Source organism: Drosophila kikkawai, chromosome 3R (genome assembly GCF_030179895.1).
Source record: "Drosophila kikkawai strain 14028-0561.14 chromosome 3R, DkikHiC1v2, whole genome shotgun sequence".
Classification (NCBI taxonomy): Eukaryota; Metazoa; Arthropoda; class Insecta; order Diptera; family Drosophilidae; genus Drosophila; species Drosophila kikkawai.
The window spans coordinates 1575938-1594945 of NC_091731.1; the positions used below are offsets into that span (position 1 = coordinate 1575938).

At 42.4% G+C, this 19008-nt stretch overlaps 2 protein-coding genes across 5 annotated transcripts in view; both read left to right on the forward strand.

Annotated features, from left to right (window-relative positions):
- The window catches only part of nAChRalpha4 (nicotinic acetylcholine receptor alpha4), a 511483-nt gene that overhangs the window by 487434 nt on the left and 5041 nt on the right, over positions 1-19008 (forward strand). The gene's annotated exons all lie outside the window — the stretch shown is intronic.
- On the forward strand, positions 4514-5389 carry LOC138928820 (uncharacterized). Its single transcript, XM_070286904.1, has 2 exons — positions 4514-4787; positions 4849-5389. The coding sequence occupies exons 1-2, from the start codon at positions 4727-4729 to the stop codon at positions 5157-5159; spliced, it is 372 nt and encodes a 123-aa protein (XP_070143005.1). The 5' UTR covers positions 4514-4726; the 3' UTR covers positions 5160-5389.

Consider the following 19008-nt stretch of genomic DNA (forward strand, 5'->3'; position numbering starts at 1 on the left):
ACTAAATTTTTTTGAACAACAATTAAGAAACAACGAGAACTAATTTTATGTACAACTAAGATGAAGAAAGAAAAAAAAAAAAAATTTTTTTTGATATACTATTTATGTTCTTTCCTAAAAATTTAAATTGCATTTGTCAAATATGATATTTATGAAACTGAAGTTCCTTATTTAAATTTTAATATTTTATTCTTATATCATTATTCCTAAAATTACCTAATTTCTACTACAAAAAAAAAAAAAAAAAAGGATATATATTGAAGTCACAAATATTAATTTAAGTATATATACAAATTATATTAAGGAGATTGATCTGATTGGGTTTTATCTGGGTTTCCCCAATCCTCGCAGCAAATGCTGGATCAATTATGTAATACTCCCCAGAAAACACACCAGTCACATTAAATGAAAAATAATTTTATTTTATATATATGTAATAGTAATATAACGTAATTTTTGAGGGGGCGTGTTGGATATAACATAGCAAAATCCCCTAATGCCATGTTAAACAAAAATTACCATAAAAGTATTTTTGTATGAGGAATGTATGGCTTGACCTCTTTCTCTTTCCTTTTTGATCTTGAACGTGGCTGGTCGTGTGTGCGTAAGAAATAAAACAATAATCAACTAAAATATCAAACATCATAAAGTGAAAATATATAATTTGTTTGTGATTGGTCTGGGAAGGGTTGGAGTAACAATTAAGCGTATTAATTTAATAGCTCAAAAATCAAAACATTTAACAGTTGTTTATTCTTTAATAATCTCGTGGATACAGTCTCTTCGATGAGCGGACACACGGAGTCGAAGTAAAATTGGAACGACTCACCAAACTGCAGCAACGTTCCTATGGGTCAAGTACGGAGCATATGTTCACATCTTTGATTGTATTGCTCGTGACCGGTGGACGCTCCTGACGATCCGGGCATACCGTAGAAACATGTCCAGATTTTCCACATTTATAACAGATCACGGATGCTCCTATACATCCAGATTGTTGATTACGGGGCTGCTCCAAATGAGTTGTCTCTTTGTTAAAGCGACATTCCGCCTTCTTGTGGCCGGGTTTGCCACAGTTGTAACACGTGATGTGAGGCGGCATAGCTCTGTCTCTTTTTCCTTCTGGTGCTGATACGTTGTCACTCGAATGCTGTCTCTGTCTGGCGTCAAACGAAAAGGCTTTGAGTTGCTGATGCAGCTCATTTCGGCTTTTGATGTCCGTCGTAAAAACCTAACGGCGCAACCGTGTATCTATGCCAGCTGCATGTCCCAACATGACGGATACTGCAATCTGCTCAACGCTGAGCGACTTCCAGCGGGCCATTAGCGAGGTGACCATTCTGCTCCCATATAACGACAATTTGTTATTGCTTCTCTGTTCTTTCGTGCGAGGCATACACTGTTTTGCCAACGTAACCTGGGCGTGGGTATGAAAGAGACGGATATTGTTTTCTGAGAACTCACCACACCTGCGTGTGTGTTGCAAGGTAAAAAGGAGTTGAAAATGAATGACACAGCGTTTTTGAGTGGCAAGCAGATTGGTTGAATAATTGAAGAATCATGCCACGCGCCAGGAAACGTTACGCCGAAAGTCCAGTTGAGGACTCGGATGGTGGATCCTCGTCATATACTTTAATAAATTATATTTTTTTCTTATTAAATTTTATTTGTGTACTCTCGTAACGTTTCCTCGTTCTTTTCTTCTTTCATTTACCGCGTCTATCTAGTTCGCGATTCGTGCCGTACGTCACGTGGCTGCGCCCCTCGGTCGGTTGGGCGGGAGGTGGGAGCGGGACCCCGCGCGAAAAAAAAAAAAAAAAAAAAAATATGTAGTCGCGATGGTTCCCTCCTTCGGTGCCAGCTGATTCTGAAGTCGGCAAAAAACACCATATATTGTTAATATAATTCATATTCTCATATAAGGACATTAAATACTTACCAAGCAGCGCGTTGTATATAAACCAATTTTATCTGGCCCTCTTGCGTAGTTCATCTTCCGTATTACCTCCTTGGGGACAAAAGCACATTAAAAAAGTTGAATGCGTTAAATTAACAGGTTGGCTGATAAGTCCCCGGTCTAACAAAGAAAAACACATTTTTTTGTCAAAATTCGTTTTTATTATTCAACATAGTTCCCTTCAAGAGCGATACAACGAATATAACGACCTTCCAATTTTTTGATACCATTTTGGTAGTACTCCTTCGGTTTTGCCTCAAAATAGGCCTCAGATTCGGCGATCAGCTCTTCATTGCAGCCAAATTTTTTCCCTGTGAGCATCCTTTTGAGGTCTGAGAACAAGAAAAAGTCGCTGGGGGCCAGATCTGGTGAATACGGTGGGTGGGGAAGCAATTCGAAGCCCAATTCATGAATTTTTGCCATCGTTCTCAATGACTTGTGGCACGGTTGTTTTTTGTCAAATGTGAGCTCGCGCGGCACCCATTTTGCACAGAGCTTCCGCATATCCAAATGTTCATTAATGATATGACCAACACGTTATTTTGATACTTTAAGGCCTCTGCTATCTCGATCAACTTTATTTTACGGTCATTCAAAATCATTTTGTGGATTTTTTGATGTTTTCGGCGGTAACCACCTCTTTCGGGCGTCCACTGCGTTCACTGCCCTCCGTGCTCATTTCACCACGATTGATTTTGCATACCAATCAATTATTGTTGATTTCCCTAGGGCAGACTCCGGAAACTCATTATCAAGCCAAGTTTTCGCTTCCACTGTATTTTTTCCCTTCAGAAAACAGTATTTTATCAAAACAAGAAATTCCTTTTTTTCCATTTTTTTCACAATAACAAAAGTTGCTTCACAAAAGACGCTCTATCTCATAAACTAATTGACTGACAGACGTCAAATTTTGACACGAATCATTTAAAGGTTTGTACTATATAAAAATAATATGCATTCAATACTAGCGACGTCATATATGTGTCAGACGGGGGACTTATCAGCCAACCTGTTAATTAATATGCGTGATTGTTAACGTTCAAGGTATAAAGTAGTTAAGCTGTAGGTCATATTATTAATAATGATAATATATAATTTTAGTTAAATACATACCTTTTTACTTTTGAACGCACTTTCACAAGATCTCACAAACAATAACGCCGCCGAAATAGTACGGCTGCATGCGTTGTAATTTGGTGTGACCAACTATTGTTTAGACAAATTTGCATAATCGCAACAGCCATATACGAGTAAATTCATTTTTCTTAAAGTTAAATTGTTATAAAAATAACATAGGATACTGTTTGGAACACATGCATATAATTTTTTCAATCGGTATGCACCCCAAACACAATTTTATACGCCACTTAGTTATTTATGTTATTTTACTTATTTATTAATATTTTAATCTTTGTAAGTAATAGCATTAATCTATATATATACAAATGGAGACAAAAAATGTTACTAATGGCATCACAAGAGAACGGCTGGGCCGATTTGGCTCAATTTTTTTTCAGTTTTTTCTAATTGCCAGAAGAAGGTTATAGCATAAGAAAATTTTGGGAAGTCCTTCCGGAAAGGTCGCTAGCGGCTCAACAGATGGACACACTTTTGTATGTAAAATTCTGAAACACCCTACAAAGATCATAGCTGCGTTGAAATTGTGTATCAATGAACTCGGTAAAAAAATATTTAAACAAAATAATCGAGCTAACGAAGCATTACCAAAGTGAGCTTAAACAATTGGAAGTAATGCCTGCTGTTAGACGATCAAATCTTGGGCGGCGTTCACGCAGTGCAATAAATAATCAGAATTTCCGTAATAGTCGGACGCAAGAGGAACGTACAGAAATAAATGCATCGATACGTGCCCAAATGGCACAGCTTCGCGCTGCACAAAGACCACCTCAAGCCCGACAAAATAATAGAGAAAGACGAGCCGCAAATGAAAACTTGAATCGCGCTGCATTCGCATACAATCCTGAAACATCCTACAAGGATCTTACGTGCGTTGTTATTGGTTCATTATCTGTTGTATGTCAGCATTGTAATGCATTGAAGTTTCGGTTGGAAACCCCCGGCTTATGCTGTGCAGGTGGCAAAATTAAATTGCCCGTTTTGGCTCATCCACCAGAGCCTTTGTACTCGCTACTATATGGAAACTCAGCCCAATCAAACAGTTTCCTGAAGCTTGCACAAAAATATAACGGATGCTTTCAAATGACGTCTTTTGGATCCGAGGTTGTTCAACAATCAGGCTACAATCCAAGTTATAAGGTAATGGCGTCTCTTTATTATCACATTTTTTCAAAATTGCATCCCAACATTCAGATTTAAGGGCAAATTCACCACCGAGCGGGCGCTTTGTTACCACCACAAAACAAAGATCATAAATTCCTTCAGATCTATTTCATTGGTGATTCGGAAGTTGAACTAAATCACCGCTGTGCAATTTTTACTGCAACTAAACGTGAAATTATTCAACAATTGCAAAACCTTTTCCATGAGCATAATGAATTGGTCAGATTGTTTAAAAGCGCATTGGATATAATGCATTATGACGAACATAAAATCATTATCAGCGCTGACAAAAGACCCACTGGTAGCCATGCAAGACAATTTAATGCTCCCACTATCAATGAAGTCGCAGTGGTGATTGTTGGCGAGAATGTTGAATCACGCGATATTGTTCTTAAGCGTCGGGATAATGGCCAATTGCAGCGAGTTTATGAGACTCATCGGTCTTATGATGCTCTTCAATACCCGTTGATGTTCTGTCGTGGAGAAGATGGGTATCACTTCAACATAAAGATGGTCAATCCAACGACAGGTTTGTTTAAAAGTCATCACGTCTTTTTAATTCTACAACTGAGTTTGAATTCAAATTTTAGGAGAAGAAACGAATAAGAAGGTTAGCTGTATGAATTTTTATGCGTATCGATTGATGATTCGACTTGATGTTGACAATCATCTGTTAAGATACCGCCGTTTGTTTCAACAGTACTGTGTCGACATGTACGTCAAAGTGGAAACGGAACGTCTCAATTTCATTCGTTTTAATCAGTCGAAGTTGCGCTCAGACGAGTACATCCACTTGCGTGACGCCATCGCTACTGAAGGACACGCGGCCAACATCGGTTGTTTGACCAATCTCCCAGCTACTTATGTCGGAAGTCCGCGCCATATGCAAGGGCAAATTTAAAGGAGAGGTAGTTCTTATCCCACGAATTCCTATTATTCCAACAGATCTTCCATTCCAATTCAAGACGATTCAGTTCCCAGTTCGATTGGCATTTGCGATGACCATCAATAAATCGCAAGGCCAATCGTTGGAAGTCTGCGGGATAAATCTAGAATATCCATATTTTTCACATGGCCAGCTATACGAAGCCTGTTCGCGTGTGGGAAAGCCGTCATCATTATTTATTTTTACACCGGATAACAAAATAAAAAATATTGTTTATCAGATCGCTCTCCACAGATTTCAAGTCAAAAAATTTTGTCAATCCAACGACAGGTTTGTTTAAAAGTCATCACTTCTTTTTGATTCTCAACTAATTTTGAATTCAAATTTTAGCCTAAAATTTTTAGGAGAAGATAGGAATAAGGTCAGCTCTATGAATTTTTATGCGTATCGATTGATGATGTTTCAACAGTACTGTTTCGACATGTACGTCAAAGTAGAAACGGAACGTCTCAATTTAATTTGTTTTAATCAGTCGAAGTTGGGGCGAGATAAAGTTCGCCGGGTCCGCTAGTTGTTTTATACAAAATAAATATGCGAAGAATTACATGCGGTTTTATCGTCGAATTGGGAACATATCCAAAGATAATTGCGAAGAATTACATGCGGTTTTATCGTCGAACGTCTCATTAAAAATAAAAATCCCCAAAGGGAATTTTCGTTCGAATTTCTCGGGAGTTTCTCCTTTACCGCTTTGTAGAATTGGTAGGTACTCAAAAAAGCCCTGCCATTTCCACAATAATTTTATCCTCCCCTGTTCGCGTCCTCCCGAAAAGTCCGACTGGGCAGTTGCTGCCGACCAGAAGCTGATTTTTTGCGCTTTGATGACTCACTTAACAGCTTCATCATGTTAAATTAAGAGTCCAGCGCTGAGAACAGGTCATAAGCTTTGCGGAAATGAACCCTAAGTTCATTACATCCGCTTCTGGTCTGCCGCATGAATGATAACATTTCCTTCTTAACCTCCCAGCAGGCATGGCAACAGTAACGTATGCCTTTCTTGGCATTTTACACAACCTTCGACCACGGTGCACAGATAAACAGTGCCGAAAAAAACGAGAGAGCGGGAGCGTAGGCGTGGGTGAGCAGAGAACAAACGAAAGCTTAGAACCACTTAAGTGCAGCTGGAAGCAAATAATCGGGACAGCACAAAAGGGGGACAAGAAAACGCAACAACTAAAAGTGGTTAATAAGTGCTTATCGTAGTAGTACTGTTAAATATCCCTATTTTCTCTTTATTTTGCTCCATGTTTGCGACGCTATAACTCACGAACGACTAAAAACAAACAACCATAAATTAAACAAATGTTAGCGCGTGAGAAGAGCTTTCCAAAAAAGTCGATACGACGAATAAAACTAGAACTACACGCATGCAAAGACACCTACCGAAAATACCGCAACACTTTTTTGACAACCTTATATATATTATATTAATTAAACACTGAAAGACACATGCACATGCACTCCCGTAGCAGAACGGCAAAAGTTGGAATTGTGTTTTAACAATTTAAACTGAACCCCGGTGGTTTTAAATGCCGAACTAAAAAAACACGAAAATTCAAAGCGCAAAACAAAAACACGACCGTTCTCTATGAAAGTCAAAAGCAAAGATAACATCGGTTTGGGTGTTGTTTTTAAACGCGTTTCTAATGACAGCAACAAACTCAAGGAGGTCTGTAGACGTTAATCTGCGTTTCATAAAGCCGTGCTGTGAGGAAGACATTATTGAGCTACATTGTTGCTGAAGCACGAACGAAAATTTTCACCTGTTCACCTGTTCTACAATTTGCAGTTCCTATTGAATTAAAGAATCACCGTGGAAGAACTGCACAAACGCAATGGTCCTGTGAAATGCACAAATTTCCAGGAGTATGGACACACGAGGACATACTGTAAACTGCATACTCTGCAAACAACGAATACAAAAAAATTTGGAAACTGTGAAAGACGGCTAACTACAGAGGCTGCGTGCTGTACAAGGAGCTGAAGAGTCGCATGCGACGAGCGACAGCTACACGCCAGATGTATTTATTGCCAAAGCAGCCAGATCCTCTTTTGGTCCGCTAAATGCTCCATGGGCATCTCCTACGCCGAAGCTCTACAATCAGGTATGGAAAATCCACTCCCCTTAAACTCAGTAAACGCTCAGCAGGCCCCAGGGCAGCCATAAAACAACCTGGAATCCATGATGGTGACCATGCAACGCAGTGTGATGGAACTCATGTCATTTATGAAAAGGACTATGCAAACGCTTGTCCAGAATCAGAATACGGCAATTCAGTTGCTTGTAGCGCAATAATTTAAATAATTAATGTTCAATCTATGAATATCCACGTGAAATGCCAACGGCGTCTCACGGTATTAGCTTGAACTAACACAATTTCTAAATGTAAACCACATCGACGCCATGCTACTGGTTGAAACGCATCTCACAAGCAGATACAACTTTTATATAAGAGGTTATAAAGTCCACCGCACAGATTATTCAAATGGTAAAGCCCACGGCGGTATCCTTATCAGAGAACGTATCAAAAATCATTTTCACCAAAAGGTTTGCAACAAATTACTTGCACCACCCTCAAGACCTCCCTGACCTCCCTGACATAACATATCAGACAAAACATGAAAATCATTTCAAATGATGTAAACATAACTTAACAATACTCCTCCATAACTCAGCATTGTAAACATAGAATTTACTTCGAATTAGGTTGCCAAATATTAATGTAACGGTGCACTAGTCTAATAAAACTTTATTATTATTTTTTACCCAAAAAAAAAGCATACGCATGGGGATCCCGCCTCGTGACTCCCAAGGGAAGACAACTGTATAACGCTTTCATCAATATGAGAAATAAACTGGACTACGTTTCCCCTGGTAGCCGCACACATTGGCCAGCAGATCCCAGAAAGATACCAGATCTAATTGACTTCGCGGTGACAAAAAACATCCCTCGCAATTTAATAAACGCCAAGGCCCTTCCGGGTTGATAACCCTCCTTCAAAGCCCAGAAACTACAGATCGCACTTACGGGCTAACGTCGTACAGAACTAATTTGATGAAATACAAAAAGTATGTGAGTTTCCAGATTGAGCTAGCCTCCCAGCTCAATTCTGAAACGGACATCGACTGCTCCAGCTATGCTCTGGTAGAGGTACTTGTGACAGAAGCCAGGATCTAAACACCACAACGGACGGATGTACAAATAAACAAATTCAAAACTAACCAGCAAGTTGAACAGCTTATCCAAGAAAACCAATAGACCGCCATGCTCAAAGCACCGTCTAAATGAAGCCACACGCAAACTAACCCGTGCTCTAAAGCAAAATGCACAATTAAGATATATTAAGAAACTCTCGCCAACCAGCAAACAGCATCCCTTATGGAAGGCTCACCTAAATCTAAGGTTTCCGACTGAAAGCGTCACCCCGATAAGAAAGTCATCTGGTTGCTGGGCCCGCAGCGACTAAGACAGAGCCGAAACGTTTGCCTCACATCTTCAGGGCGTTTCCAGCCGAACCCTGCTGCAAATCCATTTGAACTACAGCAAATCAATCTGGAACGATATCTACTGTAAAATCTTCAATGGGATCATAAGTCTCGGCCATTACCCAATTAAATGAACAAAATTTATAATTATAATGATACCGAAGCCCGGAAAACATCAGAAATTCGCACAGCCTTCGAGTATCGGGAATATTGCAGCGCCATATTTCTCGATGTTTCTCAAGCGTTCGGCCGCGTCTGGCTCAACGGCCTCATGCACAAAATTAAAACACTTTTACCGGTATACACGCATAAGTCTTCGCAGTGAGGTGCAACGCAACATCATCCGGCACCTGTTCAATCGAAGCTGGAGTTCCACAAGAAAGCGCACTTCGGCCAACTCTATTTCTCCTAAACAAAGCGGATATTCCCACATGCGATACCCAGATGCCCAGTCCGCGCAACAACCCAGCTCGCCAACCACCTCAAGATAGTCGAGAAGTGGCTATCTGACTGGCTTATTAAAATAAATGAACAAAAGTGTAAGCACCTTATACACTCTCAACGGACAAAAAAATGGCTGAAGCCTTCGGTGGCTCCCGGTGCCGCCCCTTGGTAGGCGTGTCGGTCCTTAGGTAGGTGGCACTGTACCGGCGAGATGATGAACCACAATTTTGGGCAAACTCGCTTTCGATGGCTGGTGGTTAAGTCCAACAGACTTAGTTTGAAAAATCACCGATTTTGCGGCCAAACAATATAAAAAATTTACGCCACCGAAGATATACACCTCGCTCCAAAATTATGTTGTCATCAAAATAATTTGCCAAGAAGAAAAATTGTCTGCTCCAGGACAAAAAAAAAATTTCGCTAGGCCCGGATCTTGGCCTGGCGTTCCTTTATTGGGACCTGGTCCTGGTCGGCTTCTATATTTAAAAACAAAAATATATTCTTTTCCCCTAACTTCCTGCCTGGTCCCTGACCACTCACCTTGAGGGTTCGCCGATCCGGCTTCACAGGTCCCTTCATCCGGATGCTTTCCATTTTCCTTTGTTTTCTCTTTATTATTTTCACTTCTTTCATTTTCTTAAAAAAAATCATATTATGGTACTTCGGCGGCCGATTTTCATCTATTTAAACATTTATTTCGCCATAACGCCGAGCCGTCGCACCCCGCCGTCCCGCGCTCGCAGTTTCGGTCGTTTTCTTATTCCGCTTAAAACCTAACGGAGGCAGTCAATTCGAAAATCACGCCATTCGAACTGCGTTAGGTTTTGGCTATTCCTCTTTATCGGGTGAATAAACCCTTTTCGAGACCGGCCAAGTTGGCAGCCCTGCAACCTGTGTTGCCCGTTCTTAACCTATCGATATTCCTGCTAACATCGAAACGGCGGGCACAACACCTGATAGTCTTCTATATGCTCTCACTGCTATATATGACGGAACGGACGACTATATCATATAGCTGCCACGCAAATGTTCGATAAATTTTTAGAAAAAAAAATTATAACTTGGCCGTTTTTCAACATTTTTGCATAATTTTTGAGATATGGCCATTTTAAATTGCTTTTAATTTTATGAAAATCGGACAACTATATCATATAGCTGCCATAGAAGCGATCGGTGGATGAAGAGAAAATGTAAAGCTGGGAATCTTAAGGTAACCAAAGGATACCTTAATGCCGTCTCTTCAACCTTAGTTTGGTCATGGGGACGGCCAATGATGCCGCCAGGTGGTTGGTGAAGGCCAGAAGCCGTTCATTGTATTGACTTGAGTACCTGTTGATCTGCTCCCTCACTGTTAGCATTTGGAGGTCGTTAGCGATATCTGCATTTCTAGCAAACCAGGGTGCATTTGTGATCTTGCGCAGCGTCCGCTTTTGGACCTTTTGCACTTTCATGACGTCATGACGTTTCATGAGTCGGACGCAGTACTTCATATCTGTATGCAATAGGTCTTAGCAGGGACAACTATTGCTTTCTAGAGCAGCACTTTGTTGCTAAGGCTCAGCTTGCTTGTGGACTTTAGCATCCAGTTTAGCTTTCTGAGTTTTCCACGGCATGCTGCTGCTATTTTGGTGGTGTGCTGCCTCCACGTGAGCCGCTTATCCAGGATCAATCCCAGGTATTAGGCCTGAGGAGATTGAGGACTTAGCGCGCCCTGAACTTGAACCCTAGGGAGGATTTTGTGTCTCAGGGAAAAATTGCAGTGTTGCGACTTATTTCCATTTATAAATATGTTCCACCTCTTCGTCCCCTCGCTATATATGTCCAAAAAGCTTTGCGTTTTTATAGAAGACTCGATTCGACACGCTGAGTTGGTGATAAAGGCTGTGTCATAAGCATAAGTTGCTTATGGAGTGTCCCCGGTTCTCTGGGATTAGGAAAGTCAGAGGTGTAAAGGGTGTATAACACAGAACCCAAAGCACTTCCTTGCGATACGCCAGCTCGATGATGATGACGCCAGCTAATGGATGATATTTCACATCTCACATCAACCATGAATTTTCGCTCCAGCAGATACAATTTTAGAAGGAGATATTGAGCAGCTGGTAGGAGTGTTTTTAGCTTAAAAAGCAATCCATTGTGCCACACTCCATCGAAGGCTTCGTCAAGGAACATAGCAGAGCTGTACTGACCGTTTTCGAAAGCATCTAAGATATGCTGCGTTACTCGATGAGCCTGTTCTGGGGTTCCATGGTGATTCCGAAAGTCGAACTGGTGATCTTGAATGGCATCCTGAAGACTTCTTACTGCCATCATTCTGCTAAGAAATATTCTCTTGAATATTTTAGGGAATGTTGGCAGCAATCTTATTGGCCGGTAAGACGCAACAAGGTTTCCCGGTTTGCCTGACTTTGGTATCATCGATCTCACTGCGCGCTTCCATTGTGTGGGGAAATGGTAGATACGTAACATGGAGTTGAAAAGGAGCACAAGGAATAATATGCCCTTTTTGGGCAGAGCCTTGGCAACTCTATTATCGATTCCGTCAAATCCTGGTGCTTTACTGACGTGCATTTTTTTAATTTGGAGACAAACTTCAACAACTTCTTCAGATCGTCCTCAGCGCCGGATCTTGCGATTGTTAATCTGCGGAGCAAAGCTCTTTTCGACCTCACCAAATCCAGGACCTCAGGTTTTAAAAGAGCATGCGGTGGATCTGATGGGTTTATATGGTCCTTGTCCACAGGTTGAAGATTCGGCAGCAATGTTTATATTTCGCACAAAGACCTCAGTGACGTCATCAATGTCTTAAGGGGAGCTCCGAACCATGTTAAGGTTTACTAGCTGGTTAATTGCTGCCTGAATATGCGTTTTTTGGAAGACCTTGAGAGCAGCACTTAGCTCAATTACCAAGGGGATGTGATCAGAACAAAGTTCCAAGCTCTCTGAGATGGATATGAGCTCAGATCAATTCCCCCATATATGGCAATATCGATTGCAGTTGGCGTACGCTGGTTGTACAGGTAGTGCGCGGGACCTCCGGTTGCAAGGACTTTGATGTGAGAACTGAGGATACAGTTTGCTAATACTCTCCCACTGACCACAAAAATCATAATACCATAATTTGTGTCATTAGTTGGGGCTTAAATTTGAAGAAGCGCAAACATATTTACTGTCTGACTGCAGTGTTCCTAAGCGTTTCGGGTCCAAACACGCTGTCGTAGGATGTTCACAAGTGCTCGAGGTGCGACATGAAAATTACAATGGTTGAGATGCCGTACGTAGCTCTGCACAAATTGGGAGCGTTTCGTCATCAGCAAGGGAAACTTCGCATCGTATGATAAAGGAGTATTAGCTAGTCCCCCCCCAACTTGGACCAACCTTGGAGCCTTTACGAACTATTTCCATTTCTATTTGATATTCCTGTTTATGAAAAGTTTCATTGTATTCAATCGGTGACAGTCTTTTCGAAAACGATACTCTTGTCTTTGTATTTTCTTATAAAACCCTTGATGACATCTAGCAAATCGGAAGTTTACACCGCAGCGGTCAGTCCGACCGCAGTCTTTCTTACTTCCTGAAGCAAGACTTCTTTATGTCGAAATACGCATTTTTGGGCCATCCTTCAGAAACAGTGGTCCATTAAACCAGATTGACTGCCTGATTTCGTTAACGTCACAGCCTCTCGAAACTATATCTAATTCATTCTACTACATTCTTGAATATCCGCTACCCTCTTCGAAACAAATATTGACTGCGAAAATAGATGAGCTCGAATCCAATAAAGAGTAACTTCAGAATCCGACCAGTATATTATTCGTTCGATAGGGACTTTTAATAAGGGCTTGATTCTATGGCAGAGATCTGCATTAGTCGCCAGTCCGACGGCTGGTGGCTGTGAACCCAATAGATCCTCACTGACTTAGTCGTGCTCAGGCTTTTTCTTCTCCATGGCTTGCCATCACACTAAGTCTCCATACAGCAGAGTCGGACGCACCACCGATGTGTAGACCCAATGCATTAGAGCGGGTGAGAGGCCCCATGTGCTGCAAAGCATATTCTTGTATGCATATAGCGCTATGGAGGCCTTTTTCACTCTCTCTACCACATTGGCCTACCACGTCTTCTTGCTGTCAAGTACAAAGTCCGAGGTATTTGACTTGTGTTTTCGGGGTCAGCCTGGTTTTGTTAATTTTCGGGGGGGATCCACTGGGGCACGTTGTATCTCTTGGTGAAGACAATAAGGTCCGACCTATCCGCATTGATATTGAGTCCTACCTTCTCCGCCCACTCACATATCTCCCTGAGTGTTGTTTCCATGATCGAGCTGAGGGTCGATGGACAGACTCCCGTGATAATTATGTCATCTTATGTCATCCGCATAAGCTGTTATCTTTGGTGCTTTCCTCTCGAATCTCTTGATTAGGTCGTCTACCACCAGATTCCATAGGAGGGGCGACAGAACCCCACCTTGCGGCGTGCCTCTGTGCACTCCTCTCACCATGAAAGCGGTGCCCTAATCTGATTGTACCCGTCGGCAACTGAGAAGATTTCTTATCAACAAGTTGATAGCGGGGGACATGTTGGTCGCATCTAGCCGATCCATTATGCGTCCGTTCTAACGTTGTTGAATGCCCCGGATATGTCCACGAACACTCCAAGTGCATATTCCTTATTGTTTAGGGCTCTCTCAATGGTGACTACCAACGAATGTAGTGCCGTCTCCACTGATTTCCCCTTCGTGTAGGCGTGCTGGTAGGTCGACAGTTGTCTCCCTACATCGTTCCTGATGTATAGGTCCAGCAGCTTTTCCAGCGTTTTAAGTAGGAATGAGCTGAGGCTTATCGGTCTGTAATCCTTGGGGCTCATGTGGCTGCACTTCCCTGCTTTGGGCAGGAAGACAATCCTCCATTGGAAAGGGATATATCCCGTGCTTAAACAAGCTGTATATATTGCGTAGAGCCATGGGGTGGTCACTTCCTTGGTCGCCTGCAGCATGGCTGGGAATATTCCATCTAGTCCTGGTGCTTTTATTCTCGCAAAGGAGTCTATAGCCCAGTGGATTCTACTAGAGGATATTAGATCTTTTGGGAGATGCTCTACTCCAGTTGCTAGGTCCTGGTGCTTATTCGCATCAGGTACCTCAGTGCATCCTGGGAAATACGCATGCATTAGTGCTGTTAGGGCCTCTTCGCTGCTTTCAGTCCATTGTCCGTCGTCGCGTTTGAGCTGACTCTGTATGGTTGGCTGCTTCGACAGCAGCTTCCGGAGTCTAGCCGTTACCGGGACAGTGTCTTTATTGGAGCAGAAGTTTCTCCATGTGTTTCTCTGCGCCTTGCGCATTTCCTTCTTGTAGTCCGTTAGTAGGACTTGGTATTCCTCATTGATGATATCATCTTTCGCCTGCTTGGCGATTTTGAAGAATTCTTTGAGTTTGTTGCGTCGGAGTAAAAGGTTCTTATTCCACCAAGGTGGACTGGTCCTCTGTCTCGTGTGCGATATAGGGCATGATGCGTGGCAGTTCTATGTCTTCCGCGGATTCTACTATGCCCGGAGAGATCGCGAGCCGTGTCGCGATAGTCTCCACTGGATTTTCCCCAGTTAGTATTCCGGTGGTTTTTGAAGACTGATTGTTTTGGAGAGTGTGCGAATGCGTATTGGAACCGTATGTACTTATGATCTGAGAAGGATGGTCTCTCAAGGACTCTCCATTCTGATACTAAAGTACCTTGTCCCCTTACAAGAGTAAGATCTTGCACGTTTGAGGAGGTGGGACCTACAAAGGTGTGTTCCTCCCCCACGTTTGCTATACTCAGGTTGGTTGAGAGTATAAAGTCTAAGAGTGACTCACCTCAGTCGCTTATGTCGGAGCTCCCCCATACACTGGTCCTTCGGGCTGGCTTCTATCAGGCTCATGAGTTCTTCTGGTGGGGCCGTCCTGTCGTGCGCTATGTAGCAGGAAGCTACCAAAAGGCGCTTTTTTCCGCTCTCTAGCATAATCACGGTCAGGTCATCAGAGCTGTAATGAAACATAAGGTTAGCGTGTTGACGCTTCCGTACAAGTACGGCGTTTCTATTCCTGCTTACCGTCGGTGGATGTAGCAAATTGTAATTTGCGGACTTCAGTCCGGTGATGGCATTGCCTGAGGCGATCCATGGCTCTTGGACCAAAGCTATGTCGGCGGATCCTTGCTCCATGGCTATGAGGAGTTCCGCCGACGCGACCTTGCTCTTATGGAGGTTGAGCTGCAGCACCCTGAGTGTCATGGGTACTGGCCTTACCTCTCCTTCGTCGGACTCATCCAGCGTCATCTCGGTCGGGATCCACGATGGTTTCCAGACCATGGTTCTTCTCCGCTACGTCTGCTCTCAAGGATGCCTTATCCCCGAGGTGGCGCTTTTTGAGGCGCAGGTATACGCTACTCATGCCCCACGCCATCTTCCCGTATCTGGGATAGAGGATGTCCTCTGCCTCCTTGTTTATCTGGAGGACTGCACTTTGCCCCCCCTCCTTGGGTGATGGGGCCGCAACGTGCAGAACCTTCCAGTCCGCGGCTGGTATTTCCGGACTCTGACGCTGCAGCAGCTTCAGCGCCCGGTCGCTTGGATTGCGATGGGGAAGAGTACCTTCGCCTTTGGAGTGGATGGGATTAGCTCTCGGTCCACCACCACTAGCTTGGCTCCCTCCCACAGCGCCTCCAACTGGCAGACAGCTTGCGTCAGCCACTTTCTCGTCGGGTCATCCATGCACTTTAGGATTTTAACCCCATTTAGCAACCCTGCGCCATCGAAGGTGGTACAATGCGTGCGTACAATAATTTAACGAGCCGCGCATGAACCATCTTCCACCGCGCCTCGGTCATTTTGCCGGATTTATCGCTTCTGTCAATGAGGGCCACGATCAAGTGTCGTTTGGTCACCTCACTGACTTTTGCGGTTTTTTTGGGCTTTTTCGCCATTCGGGGACGGCCTGCCTCCTTAGGCCCGCGTTGCCCTTGCTTCCTGGTGCGTCCATAGAGACGCTTTCGGCTGAGCGTTGCCTTTTGTTGGCAAGCGTCTCCTCCGCCTTATTGGCGAATCCGCCAGTCGATCTCATGAGGGGGAGTTTGGCGAATTCAAGCCTCCCCTCAGCGATCTTCTCCGCAGCCCAGGTAAGCTTTACCTTCTCCTCTGGGGATAGGGCGGCTTTTTCCTGGAGCCGATCCTAGATGCGGAGGGCAGCCTTCCCTGCGCTGGCAGCTGGTGCCTGGCTTCAGTGAGTGGAGAAGGCTTTCTTCCTTCTCTCCCCCTGTGACCGTCGGTGGTAGCGGTCACGCCTACCTTCAAACCGACCTGATGGCAATACCAGAGTTGTCTTCCTGTAATGTTCTTCACATAACTTATGCTCAGGCGATAGAATATTCTTTGGGAATGGCATTTCCTCCTGCGACAAAAACTTTTGTTGTGTGCTGAACTGAAACTACTGAAACAACTTGTTTCGGGACAGACAATTTGTATCTGCCTGAGACAACCCAACCAAGAATGGTCTTCTGCAGAGTTGGATTGTCAGGACCTTGTCTAATTTGAACAACAGCCAACAATTCGAAAAATGATTCTGCTCCTATCAACATATTAATTTTTTAAAACTTGTAGAAATATGGGTCTGCTAATGGTAGGTTCTTTGGGTTTTTGGGACCCAGAGTCCTGCGGTGCTCGGGCTAAAACGCATTCACCGCTTTTTGTGCGGATACTAACGATCGATATGGTCGATTCTACAGCTTATAAATGCTGATATCGGCGATATAACATTTTTTCGAAATCGAACCAAAGCGGCAAAGTCTCATAATCGAGCTGTTCCTCCCATTTTTGTTTGGTCACGTGAGTCTACTCGATTTAATACCAAATAAAATTTTGATCATGTCCTATCGATAACAGAGAACCGTAAATATCGTATAGTATCAATAAGGTGCGGACTGATGCGATATTTTCAGAAGACTAAACAATGTTGTAATTATCGTATATCTTTTCTAAACGGGCCAGTGCCTTTTCGTGCTAAGAACTGAACGCGAGGTGCCAAATTTCAGCACAAGACAATAAACATTAAATTTGGGTCCAGCTTTTTATTATTATTTAATTTAATTTATGGTACAAATACTTATTTCCGTTGAGTTTATACTGCTCCAGTAGCCACTTTCATTTTTGGAGTAAATCCTCAGTGATGGCAGCAATGTGGCTCAGGTAATTCGCGACCGATACGAATATTTATTTAATATTTAATGGAAAATGCGTGTGCTCGAGACGATTTCAATTTTGCGAATATAACATATCTCCTCGCATTTCATGCTTAGAGCTTAGCTTAACGAATGTGGCGAAGACGGGGCAAATTCGCAAAGAGCGAAAGAGAGCTTTATTATGCTCTAATTTGCCCTAAACTAACTTACACTAGAGCCAACACCTCAAATACAAAAACTTACGTCCCTGCAAATAATGGCGAAAATGTCGAATAGCATTACAACCGCCAGAGTGTCTAATTCGTGCGATTGATATTTAGATTCAAAAGTAGACTTGCGTTAATTATTATATTCGACAACAGGATGTTTGTTAGTTATTTTGGGCATTAATATAGCGCCATAGCCAATCGAACTTGCGTCAGTGTGCAATTATATTGCCTATTGCGTTTCGATTGGTCTAATACTAATAATACGAGTTTTAGAAAGGAGCCTTTAGTAACATTGAACGAAAATCTCACCTCACTTAAAGCCTCTAGAGCAATTAGCAACAGTTCTATCGCAACTTCTTTGGTTTCGGCTCAGTTCAGTTCAAAAGGCATGGTCAAAAAATCGTACTGACCGTCTGGGGTTACAAACGCGGTTCGCTCGATTACATTTTAATGTACTGGAAGCTGGTTAAATCCAATCCATATTCAAGCAATCTGATCTGCAATAAGGGGCAACGGATACCTATCAGCAACGGTATTCTCATTCAAAATCCCAAAGACGATTAGTGTCTTTTTTCTTTTACACCAACATCTTAGGACTGGCATAAGGTTTAATTTGAACAAAAAAATGTAATAAATAAAAGTTTATTAGTTGTTTTTATTAGCATCGACCTATATTTGTTAGCATTCGTAATTGCAGACTTGAGGTCATAGCCGGCTTCGATTTTATAAAAATCAAAGGCTCGGCTTTAGCTAAAAACAACAAAAAGAACTTGTCAATAGACAAGTAGCAGCTGTGGTGACGATCGTTTCGAGCCGAGCCTTTGATTTTTATAAAATCGAAGCCGGCTATATATATATATATATATATATATATAAGTATTTCGAATTTCTAAAAATCCTTTTAGGGGCATATTCACAACTACCCAAGCTATAAATAAATGCAAAAAAAGTCGAAAAAAAAGTTGCTCAATGAGAAGACCCCCTTTAACACCTCTCTTAATATTTCTAAATGACTCTTACTATCTTTTGTTGCTATCAAAATATCGTCCATGTAAATGAGAACTTTGTCCAAGTCACCAAAAATTCTATTAACAAATCATTGAAAGACTGCGGGGCGTTTCTTAAACCGAACGGCATTCGAAGCCATTCGTATTGTCCCATTGTCCTAGTGAACGCGGTGTATTTGACTGAATCCTCATGCATGTGCAAATGAAAGAATCCATTTCTAAGACCTAGCTTCGTGAAAAGGACTTTTTCAGAAATTTATCAATTAGTTCGTCTATTAGAGGGGTGGGGTAGTTGTCTTTTAGCATATTTTTGTTAAATGTGCGATAGTCAAGGCATATTCTTAACTCTCCTGACTTTTTCTAACAAATCTTGAACTTGGATTTTCTCCGGAAACGACAGACGTCAGGGGGGTAGTTGAATGGTTTAGTTTTATCAAATTAAGTTTCATT